Here is a 16556-nt window from a genome sequence, read left to right on the forward strand (position 1 = left end):
ACCCCCCCCCCCTTTTTGTTGTCTCAAATGATGAAAAAATGCCTTATTTAGGCCCCAAATACTTGTTTTTGTTTGAGAAATGTTTTTTAAAAAAGTGACCTCTTTTTCGGCGCGGCCCCCCAATCAAAAGATACATCAGGGGGTTGCCAGAAGGGGGATGTGCCCCCTTCTGTTTTGGGGGTTTGAAGGGGGCGGCAGTCCCCCTCATCGCCAAGAAAATTTTGGACTTGTGAGAGGCTGTAAATGACCCCAGATTGATCATAAGGTAACGTGTAACCAACGCTGAAAAGCATTTGACTCTATCTCAATCCATTGAGAAGTTGCAGCACTTTGAAATCAATTTTGATGGAAAAAATCAACGCAAAATAGTGATTTTTGGCAATTTTGAGATGTCCCCTCGTTGCCATGGTAACAGAAAATTTAAGCCTGAGCATGTTGTTGCAAAGGCAATGGTCCAGTCAACATTTGTGCCAAGTTTGATTAGTGTTGAAGCAGTTTTTTTAGTATTATAGCAATTTGAACTTGTAACGGGAGACTTTTCAATGAAAACAGCCATTTTTCAAAAAATGCTCATGAAGTAATGGGTTAACTGGTAAAAATGAAAGCTCACTATTTTCTTCAAACATAAATAACACTTCCAAAGAACAAATGATTTTGCAATGGTAATGACCCTCAATCTTTTCCAAAGAAGCCTTCCATAGTAGTCAAATTAAAATTTATAAATAAGTGTCTTTTAAAATTGTTTGTAAATAAGGTATAGATGTGTTAAATTTGGACCCAGATACCCGGACTGTAATAACATGCAGGTACCCTCTTGTAGTATCCAAAGACAAAGGAGACAATGTATTACTCCCTTCATGTCACAAAAATATTAAAAGAAATTCATAGCCCTCTATCATTGTTTCTTTACTACTATTTTAAATAGTTTATGATAACATAACAGTTTAGTATCTAAATTCATATCAGTCTGAAATAATGCGAGTAAAATCATGACCGTTCTTTCATAATAGAACATGGTCATGGCATTAGCAAACCAAACACATAAACACCTTGCAGATCGTGAGACATCAGTAAACATGAATCTGGCATGACATCTGCAGCATTTACATGTTGATCCTTGTATTTAATATGCTGTCATATTTATAAACTCGACAACTTTCAATTATAAATGCTATCTAACTGAGTGTCCATTTTTAATGCTGTCAATGCAGACAAGATCCTCGGCCTATAAACTGAATCTATACCATGTCAAGAAAAGCCAAGTCAACATTGTTTTATTATTTATATATTTCGTTTTTTTTTATTCGTGGTGGGGTAGTGTTATATAATATGGCAACTTTCCAGCTTTACTGGTTGAGGAAGACCTTCGATGCCCTTCTGTGCATTATTTCAGACACGAAGGGGAACCTGAGTAGAACTAACAATGTTATGTAAGCTAGCTGGACAGCTTCCTAACCTGAAAGAATCCAAAGTCCTTATTGGGATTCAAGCCCACAGTGGTGAGGGTCAAGTAGTTTGAAGTCACTCAGCCACTGACATCTCTGAATTTAACAATTGGTTGTATGGAATAATAGTAGTATGTTTGATTTGTTTTTTTGTATTATCAGGTAGATGGGTATTGGGGTCTAAATTAAGACCTGTGTACTTGTGCATGCACAAACTTTCAACATTTAATTACATAAACAAAAACAACAAAACACGAGTAAATTTTGACAATTTATTCTCATTAACATAATATTAGTTTAATAATAATTCCTTTAACATGTTCCCCCAATAGTCAGCAAGTGTTTATCTATAATTAGCATAAAAGAATTCTAAAATGAACATCTGCCAACATAAATTGCACACACATAAAAGAAAATGAGCCGAGTCACGACAAAACCAACATAATGGGTTGGCGACCAGCATGGATCCAGACCAGCCTGCACATCCGCGCAGTCGGATCTGGATCCATGCTGTTCGCTATCAGTTTCACTACTTGTTATAGGGTTTGTAAGCGAACAGCATGGATCCTGATCAGACTGTGCGGATGCGCAGGCTGGTCTGGATCCATGCTGGTCGCAAACGCATTATGTTGGTTTTGTCGTGACGCAGCTCAAATATACAACATTATGATCTTCAACATAAAACACAACTGAAATGACTTGCACAATAAACTACAGAAAACAAATTTAAACAACACAAATTGTGTGTGGAAAAATATATTAATGTTTACATGTATTTCTATTTTATAAATAGAAATTATTTAAGCACATAATTTATAATTATATTAAGACCTTAACTTATTTACTTTAATTACACAGAACATTTAATACAGTAGTGATAAAGAATATGTGAGTTGAACTTCACTTTCAATATGCTAATTTTGAACACTAATGACCTACATGTATTACTAGAAGCCATTTTACAATGCCTCTATGTTATTTGTCAATAAAACTGAGAAAACATTTATATAAACAGTTTATACTGATGTCTTATTGTATGATATTCATTTAACTTTTACCCCACTAAATATTTTAAATGAACTTGTCCATTTTTCAATAGGGACAAAAAGATTTATCATTTTTATATAGGGAGAATGACAAGATATGTTGTGCTGTTTGATTATGGTTTGCACTTAACAGGCAAGGCATGCAGAATAAGGATAAAAGTATTGTATTATGCATTTTGAAAGCTATTCTGTGATAAAATGTAACAGAAGCAAAATTATCTTACATTAGCTACACCTGTAATCTACAAGCTACATGTCATGTTTTTATCATAAGGTTATCTTCAGAAATATAGAAGATATAGGTCTATATATGCATTGTTTGATAATCAATGTGGAATAAAAATTCTGTGTGCAATGTTATCAAAATCACGAAATGTTGAATACTTGATCCTTGATTTATCAGACATACATGTAGTTCCAAAATACATTTGATTATTTAACAAAATATGCATTGATATTAATACAAATGTTTCAACCTTGAAATCTTACTTCATAATTAACCATAGTAGAATTGTTATAAACTAAGTCATCTTATACTTTTACAGTAAAATATATTCATGTTTGTTGTCAGAGAAATATCAATACTAATCAAGTGTTGGGCACAAAACTGCAGTAGCTTATATATGAAATGAAGAAGGACTTGCACTAGTTTTGCGGTTAACCCTTGAACTGTTGTTATTCTATAAATTACCTAAAAACAAGCTGTTACATCATCTATAAACACATGACTTGAGCAACAAAATAACAACAAAAACTGAACAAAATCTTGTTTTACAACGGCCTTACACAACAATGCTGTTGTTTTTCAAATTGTTATAATGTACCGCTCGTACTGCTTTTCATCACAGTTGATATTTTCACACATGATTTCCCACAGAGTTTATTTAAAGCACATATACGAGGGGTGTCCAAGAATTACGTGGACTTTTGCTATAACTTTTTTATTTTTTAATGCATTTTTTAGCAAATTTGTACACAATACCTTTAACATATCCTTAATGAATATGTCCATTATTTTTACATTTCTAACATTGCTTCTCTATATTTTACGTCGCTATAGTAACGCAGTATGCGCAGGGCGGGGCAGTCCAATATTTTGTATTAATAAGTTGTCTTTACTTTCGTATATCTTGCGTATTTATATGTAAAAAATGGCGCGACGTCGTAAGCTTATGCAGTGACGTCATATGAACGTTCGTTTGAAATTTTGACGTCATAGCTGTTTCCGTTATTGTTTACCAGCGGACAACTGACAATCGTTGCTCTTGGATATTTAACAAAAAATGACGTCCACAGATTACGCGGAACATCGGACTATCATCAAGTTTTGTGTTAATCTTTGGAAGACGCCAACACAGACGCAGGAAATGTTGGAGACTGCAAAAGTGAGACCTCCTGTTTGTCGATCACTCGTTTTCAAGTGGCATAAGCTTTTTCGAGACGGCTGGGAGGACATTGAAGACGACAAGGTCGTGAGAGAAAGTCAACGTTGACTGCGGCGTCAATTAAAGAAGTCAAGGACGTCATAGATGATAGTGCGCATGATAGGTTATTTCCCTTGTTAACCCATTGTCTTTGCGTACAAATTAAACTCCACAATAATAATAATAATAATAATAAAAAGAATAATAATAATAATAATAATAATAAAAATAATAATGATAAATAATAATAATAACAAGGGTGCCATAGTCACAAAATACGCCCGTTTACGAAAGCTTTAGATGGAGATGGGGGCATTATGGATAAGTGTTATCTAGCAAGCAAGTTTTTATTCTTGGCACTGTGTTGTTAAATGAACCTTAAAACAAATCAGTAGGGAAGATATGCACAGGATGTGTGACCTTGACCTTGGTCGCAGGGACGTGAATTTTATGCACGGCACTCAGCCTCACAATGATGAACATTTGTGCCAAATTATATTGAAATCCCTCTATGCATGTAGAAGTTTTGCTCCAGACAAGCGTTTTTCTATGAGCTCTAACTGTGACCTTCACCTTTGACCTAGAGACTTGGTTCATGTGCAGGGCACTACGTCTCATGGTGGTGAACACATCTATAAAGTAACATTAAAATTCCTCCATGCATGTAGAAAATATGCTCCGGACAACATCTGGATATTTAATCATCTCCAGTGACCTTGACCTTGCAAATATTAACTCTAAATTAAATGTGTCACACCTGTAGTCATGATAGTTACCATTTGTGCTACAATCCATCAATAAATGATGACTAAATGGTCCCTATACACATCTTCAAATTTTTATCTGAACTTTGACCTCTATGTGTAACCTTGACTTTGGTCACAGGGATCTGAATTTTGCGTGCGACACTCAGCCTCACAATGGTGAACATTTGTGCCAAGTTATATTGAAATCCCCCTATGAATGTAGAAGTTTTGCTCCGGACAAGCGTTTTTCAATGAGCTCTAAGTGTGACCTTGACCTTTGACCTGGAGACCTGGATCATGCATGGAGCAATACATATCATGGTGGTGAACATTTCCATAAAGTATTATAAAAATTCTTCCATACATGTAGGAGATATGCTCCAGACAAAATCTGGATATTTCACCATCTTTAGTGACCTTGACCTTGCATATATTGACCTAAAGTACATGTGTCACAGCCGTAGTCATGATAATGACCATTTGTGTTACAATCCCTCAATAAATGATGATTAAATCGTCCCTATACACATCTTCATATTTTTATCTAAACTTTGACCTCTATGTGTGACCTTGACCTTGGCTGCAGGGACCTGAATTTTGTGCGCGACACTCCGCCTAACAATGGTGAACATTTGTGCCAAGTTATATTGAAATCCCTCTATGCATGTGGAAGTTTTGCTCCGGACAAGCGTTTTTCAATGAGCTCTAAGTGTGACCTTGACCTTTGACCTAGAGACCTGGTTCATGTGCGCGACACTGCTCCTCATAGTGGTGAACATTTCTATGAAGTTTCATTAAAATCCCTCCATACATGTAGGAGATATGCTCCGGACAAAATTGGACGCCGAACGCCCGCCCACCCGCCTGCCCGCCCGCCAGGGGCGTTACAATTATACGTCCCGTTTTTCAAACAGGCGTATAATAATAATACGGCGTCAGCATTATCACCGTCGTCTTTAACACTATTATCGTAACAAAGTTAATAGTATGCTTTATTATTATTATTATTATTACTATTATTATTATTATTATTATTATTTGCGGATTAATTATATGTACAATATCGCTTACTTAAGGGACGGAAGTTCGATTCCTTCAAGGAACTCTCGTTCGCAACGCAGAAAGTGGTGGCTGATTTAGACCAGGAGTGGTACAGGGCGGTGTACGACCAGTGGATATATCGACACCATAGGTGTACTGAGTTAGGCGGCGACTATGTTGAGAAAAACTGACATTCGACGCCACGCATTTATTAACAACTAGCGACGCCACTGGAATGACGTCGTAACGTCGGAATGGACTGCCCGCACCCGCTACCCCTTGTCTCATTACACTGCCCACAGACACTGATCCAGTTGTCTTACAACTTTGAAATTTTTTGTACTAATGCAATAAAGTTGCATTTTGTTCATGTTAATTTTGTTTGTTTTTATTTTCAGTAGTTTTTGAGTTACAGCAAAAGTCCACGTAATTCTGGGACACCCCTCGTAAATGATAATGGAATGAAGCATGATATAAATATAATATTTATATGTTTAACTTGATATGGTGTTAACACATTACTCTTTGAAATATAGACAGAACTTATAGACACAAATTACAGTTTACATATTGTAAATTTCCAGATATAAGAAAACAACACATGACATAAAATTGTAGAATGAAACATTACTGTACAGTTTACTTTGTATTTACAGAATGTGTTGAATAAGAATTTAGTTTAAGAGTTGAACACTATTTTCTGTTGTTTTTTTTTTTTGTTATAGGAAGTGCATAATTATAAAAAAGATTAAAAATGACTGTGAAAAAGAAAAATCTAGTTTGGTAAAAAGAATAAACTTTAATGTATGATAAAACTACACTTTCTACAAGTTCTAATGGTGTACCATTATGCCTAAATTGTTCTACATATTACTGACCTCCATAAAGTAATTATCTTTTAAACAAAGCTTGGAAATTATGTTTATTTTTAGGTAACAAAGTATTTAAGTTACATCATGTCCATAAAATATCCCCCCAAGCCTTATTTACCTATATCCCAGCAATGGAGTTTGATATCTTTAAACATGAAGCACATGTTTTATGCAGTATGCATGTGTTCATTATTTCTATGTGAACGCCTCTCACGAGTGATTCCGACTATGAGCAAGTACATCAGAAGCTTACACGTATATATTATAATATAATTATACATAAATGTAACAAATATATATAATAATTATTTATACATGTATATATTAACTTCTCTGAGAACATTGAAATTTGTGAACATTTTATCACTTTAATTCATTCCACAATCATAATGTCTGCATGCCACTTTAGTGTGTGCATAAATTGCAGCTACATATTAATTCAGTAATTTTCCATTTCCATTCTTTGGAGATTCTTGCAGGAATTCTCCTGCCATGTACCATAATATGAACAAACTTTTACCAGGTCCAACAAAAAAATATATTAACTTCACATTTCTTTCAAGATATTTATCCATCTTTAACATTTTCTGGAATTTTCATATCTGCATTTCCATTATGATCAATAAATTGGTCATCATTTTCAGATTCATGCACTCTAATATTTGGATTAAACATGGGGTCTAAGAAAGGATCGTCGTCAGCGGCGTGTGCTCCGAGTTTAGAAAATATCACAATCATTGTCAGAAACCCTATAATGCCTATCATCAACACTATTAAAAACTTTTTGCGTACTGTCATTGGATCTTTCTTTAGCCCTCTTTTTGAAGTTGTGTCTCGTGATCTAATAAAAATGGAAAACAATTCGACTGTTAAATGCGATAAGTAAAGCATAAGTAAAAGTTACAGAAAATATACTAAGTAATGAAACCTTGATCATTTATAAAAACTATAAACCAGATCAATTGTTCATTCTGATTTAGGATTCCATTTTTATACTTAATGTTCAATTGACTATTTAATTTCAAAACTAAGAACTTTTTAAAAACTTATTTCATATTACAAATGTACTGGAAAAAGAGTTGTTGAATCACATGCAAATTTGAAGAGCTAATCAGAAACTATGAAATTTTGCTTGGAAACTAAATGTTATTGAAAGATTTAAACATGTGGCTTCATCATTTAACTTTTTTATTATCCTTTTTTTTCGGTTTGGTATTAAGTTGCACCAACACAGTATAGGTCATATGATGACTTTGCATCGTAACACCTCTGTTGCCCTTCCGTACATTATTTCAGGCATTAATGGGCACCTGAGTAGAACCACTGACGTTCAGTAAGCTAGCTGGATAGCTTTCTCACATAAAAGAATTCTAAGTCCTTGGAGTGATTCAAACTCAAAGCGGTGAGGGGCAAGTGGTGTAAAGTCAATGACCTTAACCACTCAGACACGAACACCCTTTTGTATTATTCAGCTTTACTATTTGTAAAATATATTTTCTTTAAATAAAATAACATTACTCACAAAGTATTAAAGATAGAATACACACATCATCTCTCTGTATATTATAATATACTAACAAAACCTTCATACCTTAACCATCTATTTAACCAGTCCATGGCTGGTCTCCTTCTATATTTATCATCATCATGGTCAGGTGCCATGTTGAATATATCTTCTTTTGTTGTATCAAAAAGCTTCCTTGGATCTGCTATATAAAATACATATTGTAACAATTATATTTACACAAACACATCAGTAACTTAATTTAAGTGGACAGGTTTACCTTCCTACAACTTTAAGTTATAAAATTCTTCAATCTAAAAATATCATTGAAAGGTAATGTTATGTTTGTACAGTGGCTCAAACATATATTAATTCACAAATATTACTGACATTATTTATAAATATAATAAAGTTATGTAAAACTATTAACCCATTAAATAATGTTAAATAATCAGCACAACATGTGTGTGAAGCTTCAACCCATTCCCTTGAGTAGTTTAGGAGATACCAACATGCACACAAAAACTTAACCTAAGTTTGACAGTGACTGTGACTTGAGTACAATAGCTCTCCTCATTCTTTGAATATAATAAAGCTAGAAATCTGGAGAAGCTAACTGTATAAAGTGTGACCAGAGATCACAAAAATTTAATTGTCCTCTCTTTTAGTAGTCTTTAACCCTGAGTCTGCTGGCAGCAACTGCTTTACCCATGCAACTCGTGCAGACCAAGATAAGATGTCTGTGCCATCTGATCATGTTCTGCACTGTTCGCTATTCCGTTAGCAGTTATTTTGTATTTAATTTGTAAATTTCTATAAAAATGATGAATGGTATTGTCCAGATCGGAAAAAGGACAAGTCCATTTAAGATATTTAGCATGGTAAGTGTGAATGATATAGGCTTATTCATTACTAGTTAAACTGCTAGTGAGAGATATATACATGTATAAGAACTTGAACAGATATTTACCATGCATGCCCTGCATTTTGTCCTGCCCTCTAACACTGGTCCCTGAATCAACACTGATCACACTATGTGACTGTGGTCCAGTTGGTGGTCTAGTTGGTGTGGTGCTAGTGTACGGGCTAACCTGGGCACTAGGCCTGGTAGTGTTGGGTGCTGGACTGGCTCCCAGTGTGCTAAGATTGGTCAATGCTGCACTGGCCGGCACCATTGACTCCTGGATAGGGGCAGCATTACCATTAGGAGTAGGTGTGACGGGTTTAGGTTGAGGCTGTGCTGGTAAAAGCTCTGGTTCATCAATCTGTAATTTACATAAGATTATTAAGATAATAAATATTCCTTAAATTCTTTCAGCTGGAAAATCAATGTACACATGCAAGTTCCAACAAGTTTTTAAAGCTACCCAATTATCAATAATTTACAATTTTACTTAAAATCCCATTTTAAGATCATCGGTACCTTAAGCTGTAATAATAATGAAAACATAACTTTTAAAACATCAAATTTCATTTCCCATGGACTAGAATACTCAAAATACATCGTGAATAATTTATATCTTAACATACCAGAGGTAAACCTAGTCCAGCTCTTGCCCAGTTTACTTTAGACAGCATCTGTCTGAGCATATCAGCTACTGGAGATGCCATGTTACTGGGCGGGAATATCCCTGACTTACAAGTTGGACATGTGTAGCCTGCAGGAGCTGTATTAGCTGGTAACTGTGCAGCATACTGATTCAAACAGGCAAAATGAAATACATCTGAAAAACAAAACAAACAAATTTCATATTAAATTTCTAATTTTTTTTCAGTTACTTTCTCTTTTCAAATGTTTGACTTTTCATTGATCATAATTGTTTCTCTATTTTTACATTGACGTTCAGAGGTTACACAACCATTAGCCATACCTGACTTTGTCTAGTTTTACTCTGAATTAAACACATTTATGGTCATATCACAGCAGTTAGTCCACTTGACATATTTTTCCTAGAGTATTAACCAGTAATGACCAATATCTCCGTAGATGACAGACTGCACAGCTGATTTTGAGCCATTGCTTTTTCAAGCTTAATGTCAAAATAATTGTTTAAAATGGCTACTAAACAAAGAAATGATACTATACCATAACATGTGAGCCTAACACAGTCACCATTTGCATCATCTGAGAGACTTCTAGAACACAGTGTACAATCAGGACTGTAGTCACTATCCTGTAGCCATTGTAAATATGACTGTACTATACACTGAAAGGTCAAAGGTTATAGACAGTAGAAATTAGTTTTATTTCATCTCTAAAGAGGTCTTGAAGCGTTATATACACTGGATATATACATACATGTATGACATTACAGCTTCCTCTCCATGTCATACAGCTCCGTGCTTACACTCACATTGTCCCTTTCAAGGGTATAAAGCTATATCTAATGAAGCATTTTTATAAACATTAAAAACAATATTATAAATTATTTTATTAAATAACAAGAGCCATGTCAACATGGCCATCCCCCGCCGAATGTGTTTGCTCATTGGAAGAATGTATATGTAGTAGAGCAGAATAATTCCATTTTAAGAGGTCTTTTGGTAATGAAAACTGATGGCTATAGTGATTACAGATTTGAAACCTATGTGAATACTGATGGCTGAAAATAACAAAGGGCAATAACTGAAAAATAATGCAGGGTAGGTTATCATTCTTGTGTGCTAAAATCTATCCACCTATGAAGTTTCAAGTTGATACCTCAAATACTTTTTGAGAAAAAAATTGGATTGAAAAATTAAGTATGAAAATTAACAAAGGGCAATAACTCAAAAATTATAAAAGGTAGAGTTATCATTCTTGTGCAGTGCACACCTCCTGAGTGAGATCTATGCACCTATGAAGTTTCATTTTGATATCTCAAAGGCTTTTTGAGTTATGCTCTAGACAAAAATTAATTTTGAAAAATAACAAAGGGCAATAACTCAAAAATAATGCAGGGTAGAGTTATCATTCTTAAGCACTGCACTCCTCCTCAATGAGATCCATCCACCTTTGAAGTTTCAAGTTGATACCTCAAATACTTTTTGAGATAAGCGCTGGACAAAATAGCATGAAAAAAAACAAAGGGCAATAACTCAAAAATTGTATAGGGAAGAGTTATCATTCTTGCGCACAACATTCCTCCTCAATAAGATCTATCCACCTATGACATTTCATGTTGATATCTCAAACACTTTTTGAGTTATGCTCCACTCAGTTGAAAAATTAGGTATGAAAAATAACAAAGGGCAATAACTCAAAAATTATGAAAGGTAAAGTTATCATTCTTGTGCACTGCACACCTCCTGAGTGAGATCTATGCACCTATGAAGTTTCATGTTAATATCTCATAGGCTTTTGGAGTTATGCTCTGGACAAAAATCAATTTTGAAAAATAACAAAGGGCAATAACTCAAAAATCATGCAAGGTAGAGTTATCATTCTTGTGCACTGCACTCCTCCTCAATGAGGTCTATCCACCTATGAAGTTTCAAGTTGATAACTCAAATACTTTCAGAGATATGCTCCGGACAAAAGTGTCGGACGGAAGGACGGACGGACGGAAGGACGGAAGGTCGGACGGACGGAGACTATTTCTATATCCTCCGCCGAAAATTTTCGGCGGGGGATAATAATTATTAGTAAATATGATGTTTCTATAATATTATACATCTTTTTATTTATTATTGAAAAAAGAAATGCAGAATGACTAGAGTATACAGTTTGTATTACACAATGTGATTCATACATGTATATGTCTAGAACTTTTGGCTAGTACAGGCTCATACTGCTAGTCAAAAAAGTACATGTACATGGTTTGTCACATGTTAAAAATCTAATGTTATTGTCATTTGTATCAATAAATGTAATGAGCAATGCATGATAAATGCATCAAGTTTGAAAGAATTACAAATGTAATATGAAAAGTAGGTAAAACCTATAAATGGAATAGTTAGATAAAAAATTAAATTATAAATCAAACAGCATTATTCTGTTAATTTTAATTTTAGTTTTACATTTTATTTTATTGGTGTCATTCAGTATTAAGTATTTCCATGCACTGTTTCCATTTTTAAACCAAACAACTCAACTAATTTTCCATAGCCAAAAAGTTGTGATTGTTCTGTAACAATGATCTTTCGGAACAGCTGGCTGGATTATCATTGAGTTACATTCAGAGTGGCCCTACAGAGTAGACAGAGATGACTGACAAGGACGGGTACCAGTACTAGGTTAAGTGAGCCAATAGCTGAAGTGACGGCTAAGGCAAGATTGTCATGGTTACCTCCTTTTCATATTGTCTCAGGTAACTGTACATTAAGGTTCTTAATTGCTGCTGTTATGTGCAGTACTTCTGGTTTATAATTCATATATCTTTGGCTAATACTACATAGTACAGGGATTTTTTTCCAGGATTTTGGGAGCACGACCCATACCCACGGAATTGGGAATTTCAGCGGTGTTTTGTTAAAAATTGGGAAAAAATGCATCACTGAAATTTTTCAGTGATTAAATGGCTGCAAACAATTACTGTCTATGATGGCATCTTCAAACATTTAAGCAGAAGCCCTTTTTTGCAAAGATTTTAGAATTTTTATTCAATATTTTTATTTTGTAACTTTCAATTGGGAATTTTTTCCTGTGGATTGGGAAAATAATATACTATTTTCAATTGGGAATATGACCCAATAACGGCTATAAAATAAGCCAAAAAAAATCCCTGTAGTACATGGAAATTGCATGAATGATGCCATCATGATGGAGGTAAATTATCTCCATTTTGTGCTTCAAAATGAACCCTTCAACTAAAAAATTTAAGGGCCATCATTTTTACACAATTTCATGACATATCACCCTTTTTTTACTTTCACTAAATGAACAGGCCCAGGCGGCTGGCCCCTTTTCAATTTTGACAAAAAATGCCCTGCATATAGCCAACCGATAACTGATTGAAATTAATTTGAAACAAGAGCCCGGTTTGAGCCGGGTGATGCTCCCCGAATAGGTTTTGGGCACAGGAAAGTACACCTCTTGTAGTTTCAGAGTTATGTCCCTGGAAAAAGGTCAAAGTGCAATAATTCCAAAGTTAGGCAAGGCAGAGTAACTGTTCTTTGCACTGCACTTCTAATCAATGCGATCTATCAACCTACAAAGTTGCTTGTTGATATCTCTTATGGTTTCCAAGTTATGTTCCGGACAACTTCAAAATAAAAAAATGAACAAAGGGCAATTACCACAAAATTTGGCAAGGCAAAGTTCAAGCTCTTGTGCACTGCACATCCAGGGCCTTTTCACTAATTTTGGGGAAGGCGCCCTAGCCCTTTTTGTGGGGAAAAAACGCGCGTTTTTCATATTTTTGGGGAAAAAAATTATATTTTCCACTGGCAGTTAAACCACTATTACTATAAATAAAGACTTATTTAAATCATACATTTGGGGGAAATATCATAATATATTTGCATATTTTCCTCCAAACACACTTTATTTCGGGAGCTTTCTGTCTAACATAAGTTAAAGGGATTTTTTTAGAGATCAATTTATTGCCACTTTTTATTTTCCCAGAATACATTGACTCATATTTCCTAATTATAGAAAGTTTACGTGAGGACATGTGAGGGTTCTTGATTTGATTCAGAGGCAGTGATTTTTCTCACTTAATTGGGAAGAGGCCTTAGCCTCTTGATTTTGGGAAAAATTGTCGCTAACATTGCTGATTTGGGAAGTAAAAAGCTGGTTTAAGTTCAGATTTTTGGGAAAACTGCATGATTTTAAAGAAAATTTCAATTGGGAAGAGGCCTTTTTTCGGAGTCTGTTATACAAGTAGGAAATTCACTGAGAGGGAACATTATTATCAGATTATCAGTTCCCACCATATCACTATTACTGGCACTGTTGTGCTAGACTCGCTATTTCCCACAATTGGGCATGTTGTGCTACCCGGACACACAAACTTGCGAGTGGATACATGTATTGGATTCTCTTGCACTTACAGGAAGGTCAACAATTTGTCCAATTTTTCATAAACAATTACAAATGTCACTCAATCGTATTTTCTTCTTGTTCTGTGACATTGTTTACATTTGCGACATCGTAAATCAGTCGCCGTATTGTCGTAAAAAAATCACGTGTGCACTAAAAAATAAAGCAGCGGGGTTTTCCAATGTTGCAAACTCAGACCGAGGCAGTGAGTTTACAATCGAGGTATCCCTTTAGCGGGTAATTGAATAATTAGCTTTCATTGGACGAAAACAATGATCTATTTTTAAACAAGAAAGTTTGTTTACAAGTTATTTTCTTCGATGAAAGGGAAAATCTTCGCAAGAAGGGGAATTTTAGACTGTTTTTTGGGGAAAAAAGGTAGTAAGTTGGCTTGGGGAAGTAGCCGAATACCGGCTACAACAAAGAAGGGTAAAAAGGCCCTGACATCTACCCATTGAGATCCATCTACCTACAAAGTTTCATGTTGATATCTCTTGTAGTAATAGAGTTATTTCCCGGACAAGATTTTTTAAAAGGGGAGATAATTAAAAATTGGGCAAAACAGAGTTAGTTTTTTTTTTGTACTGCACTTTTACTCAATGAGATCAATCTACCAACAAAGTTTCATGATGATATATCTTACAATTTTAGTAATTTCCCAGACAAAGTTCAAAAAGTAAAAATAAACAAAGGGCAATAACTCCAAAATTAGGCAAGGCACAGTTATGATTCTTGTGCACTGCACATCTACCCATTGAGATATATCTACCTACAAAGTTTCATGTTGATATCTCTAATAGTTTTACAGCTATGTCCTGGACAAGATTTTTCTAAAAGAGGAGATAATTCAAAAATGAGGCTAAACAGAGTTACGGTTCTTTTGCACTGCACTTCTACTCAATGAGATCTATTTACCTACAATGTTTCATCTTGATATCTCTTATAGTTTTAGAGTTATGTTCCGGACAAAGTTCAAAGTGTTAAAATTAACAAAGGGCAATAACTCCAAAATTAGGAAAAAAAGAGTTATTGTTCTTATGCACTGCACATCTACCAATTGAGATCCATTCACCTACAAAGTTTCATGTTGATATCTCTTATAGTTTTAGAGTTATGTCCCGGACAAGATTTTTCTATAAGGGGAGATAATTCGAAAAAACGCGCAAAATAGAGTTATGGTTCTTTGACACTGCACTCCCACTCAATGCCCTCTACCACTGTATGAAGTTTAAACAAATTATCTCCAAAGGTTTTCAAGTTATGCTCCGGACAAGACAATGACGGACAGACGGACAAGGCGCCGACTATATGCTCCCCCGAAATTTTTCGGGGAGCATAAAAACACAAATTTATAAAACTAAAATATTAAATCCTATCTTTTTATGGAAATTTTTTAAGACATTTTTAAATCCGTTTTAAAAACTTCATAAAATGTCCACTAATATAATACAGGGGAGTCAAAGCCTGGGACCGCGGCTTTAATTTGGCTTGCCCAACTATAGACAACACATGTATATTTAAAAGGAAATCAAATTTAAGGAAAAAAAAAAAATCATATCAATGTCATTTTATATTGGGCTATGTAACTAAATGATAAACTGCGAGTATTCCAATAATGCATCAATAGCATCTTTTCGATTTGCTACTATTAATAATAGCTGACATGTTCTGATTGAAAACAAGTGTAGTCTGATTCCCTGTCCTATTTCAGTTCCCTTCCAAGATGAAGTGCTCTTGAGACAAGTGTACACAGAAGCATAATCTGGTTACCTGTCCTATTATGGTTTCCATCCAAAATGGCTTTACTTTTTAGAAGTGTGCAGGGGATAAGTCAGGGACATGTCGTCTTGTGTATAAAATACCGCCTGACACTTTTAAACGGAAAAAATAAAATAAATAATGAACAAATTTTTATTTGACTTTCCCGTTCTTAGGCTTTGCCTACTTTCATATCAACTTAAATTATCTAAGAAACCGGTGCATGAAAATAATTTTATACCCCACCCACTTGTCCATACAGTACAACATTTACCTTGTTGTGATTTGCCACTAAACAATGCTCGCAGACGTTCACCCTGTGTTCAAAACAAAAGAGGTTGGTAACCTTCTTCTTCGGGCACTTGCACAAACCCATAACTGTAAAGAACTTCTGCGACAATCTTTATTTACATTTTTTTCCGAGTTGACAACTCACCGGAAGTGCATTTACGGAAATGATAAGTCAATCGGAATATTCGGATATTTACGTGGGACAATGTCTTGTGGCAATTACTAACTCGTTTTAATCAAATTGGAAACCTGTTTTTCAAACAATTATTTGTGTACCACAATTTTTGCAGGGAGTTTCTTTAAAGACACTCCATTTAATAAACCCAATGTCATGATTTGTAGATGTAGGTAAGAAGACTTTACAAAGTCAGCATCAGTGGGCATCCAGTTACATACATGTGTATGTATTCATCATCAGTATTTTTATTACAATGTACAGGTATATATACATTGACGTACCTATGGTG

The 16556-nt window shown here is 34.7% G+C and overlaps 1 protein-coding gene across 2 annotated transcripts; it reads right to left on the reverse strand.

The window, feature by feature from the left end:
• Positions 1-1703: 1703 nt before the first annotated feature.
• LOC132729323 (zinc finger protein-like 1) lies at positions 1704-16304 on the reverse strand. Of its 2 annotated transcripts, none has more exons than XM_060715064.1 (6): positions 16073-16304; positions 10165-10285; positions 9609-9802; positions 9049-9343; positions 8166-8280; positions 1704-7415 (listed from the first exon to the last, which is right to left on the reverse strand). In XM_060715064.1, exons 1-6 carry the CDS (start codon positions 16172-16174, stop codon positions 7142-7144), a joined length of 1101 nt encoding a protein of 366 aa, XP_060571047.1. In that variant the 5' UTR covers positions 16175-16304; the 3' UTR covers positions 1704-7141. The 2 variants fall into 2 exon arrangements, with proteins under 2 accessions (XP_060571047.1, XP_060571046.1); XM_060715063.1 differs by having other exon boundaries at positions 8166-8283; positions 16073-16292.
• Between the last annotated feature and the right edge of the window lie 252 nt (positions 16305-16556).

Source organism: Ruditapes philippinarum, unplaced genomic scaffold (genome assembly GCF_026571515.1).
Source record: "Ruditapes philippinarum isolate M1 unplaced genomic scaffold, ASM2657151v2 ctg17_1_1_1_1, whole genome shotgun sequence".
Classification (NCBI taxonomy): Eukaryota; Metazoa; Mollusca; class Bivalvia; order Venerida; family Veneridae; genus Ruditapes; species Ruditapes philippinarum.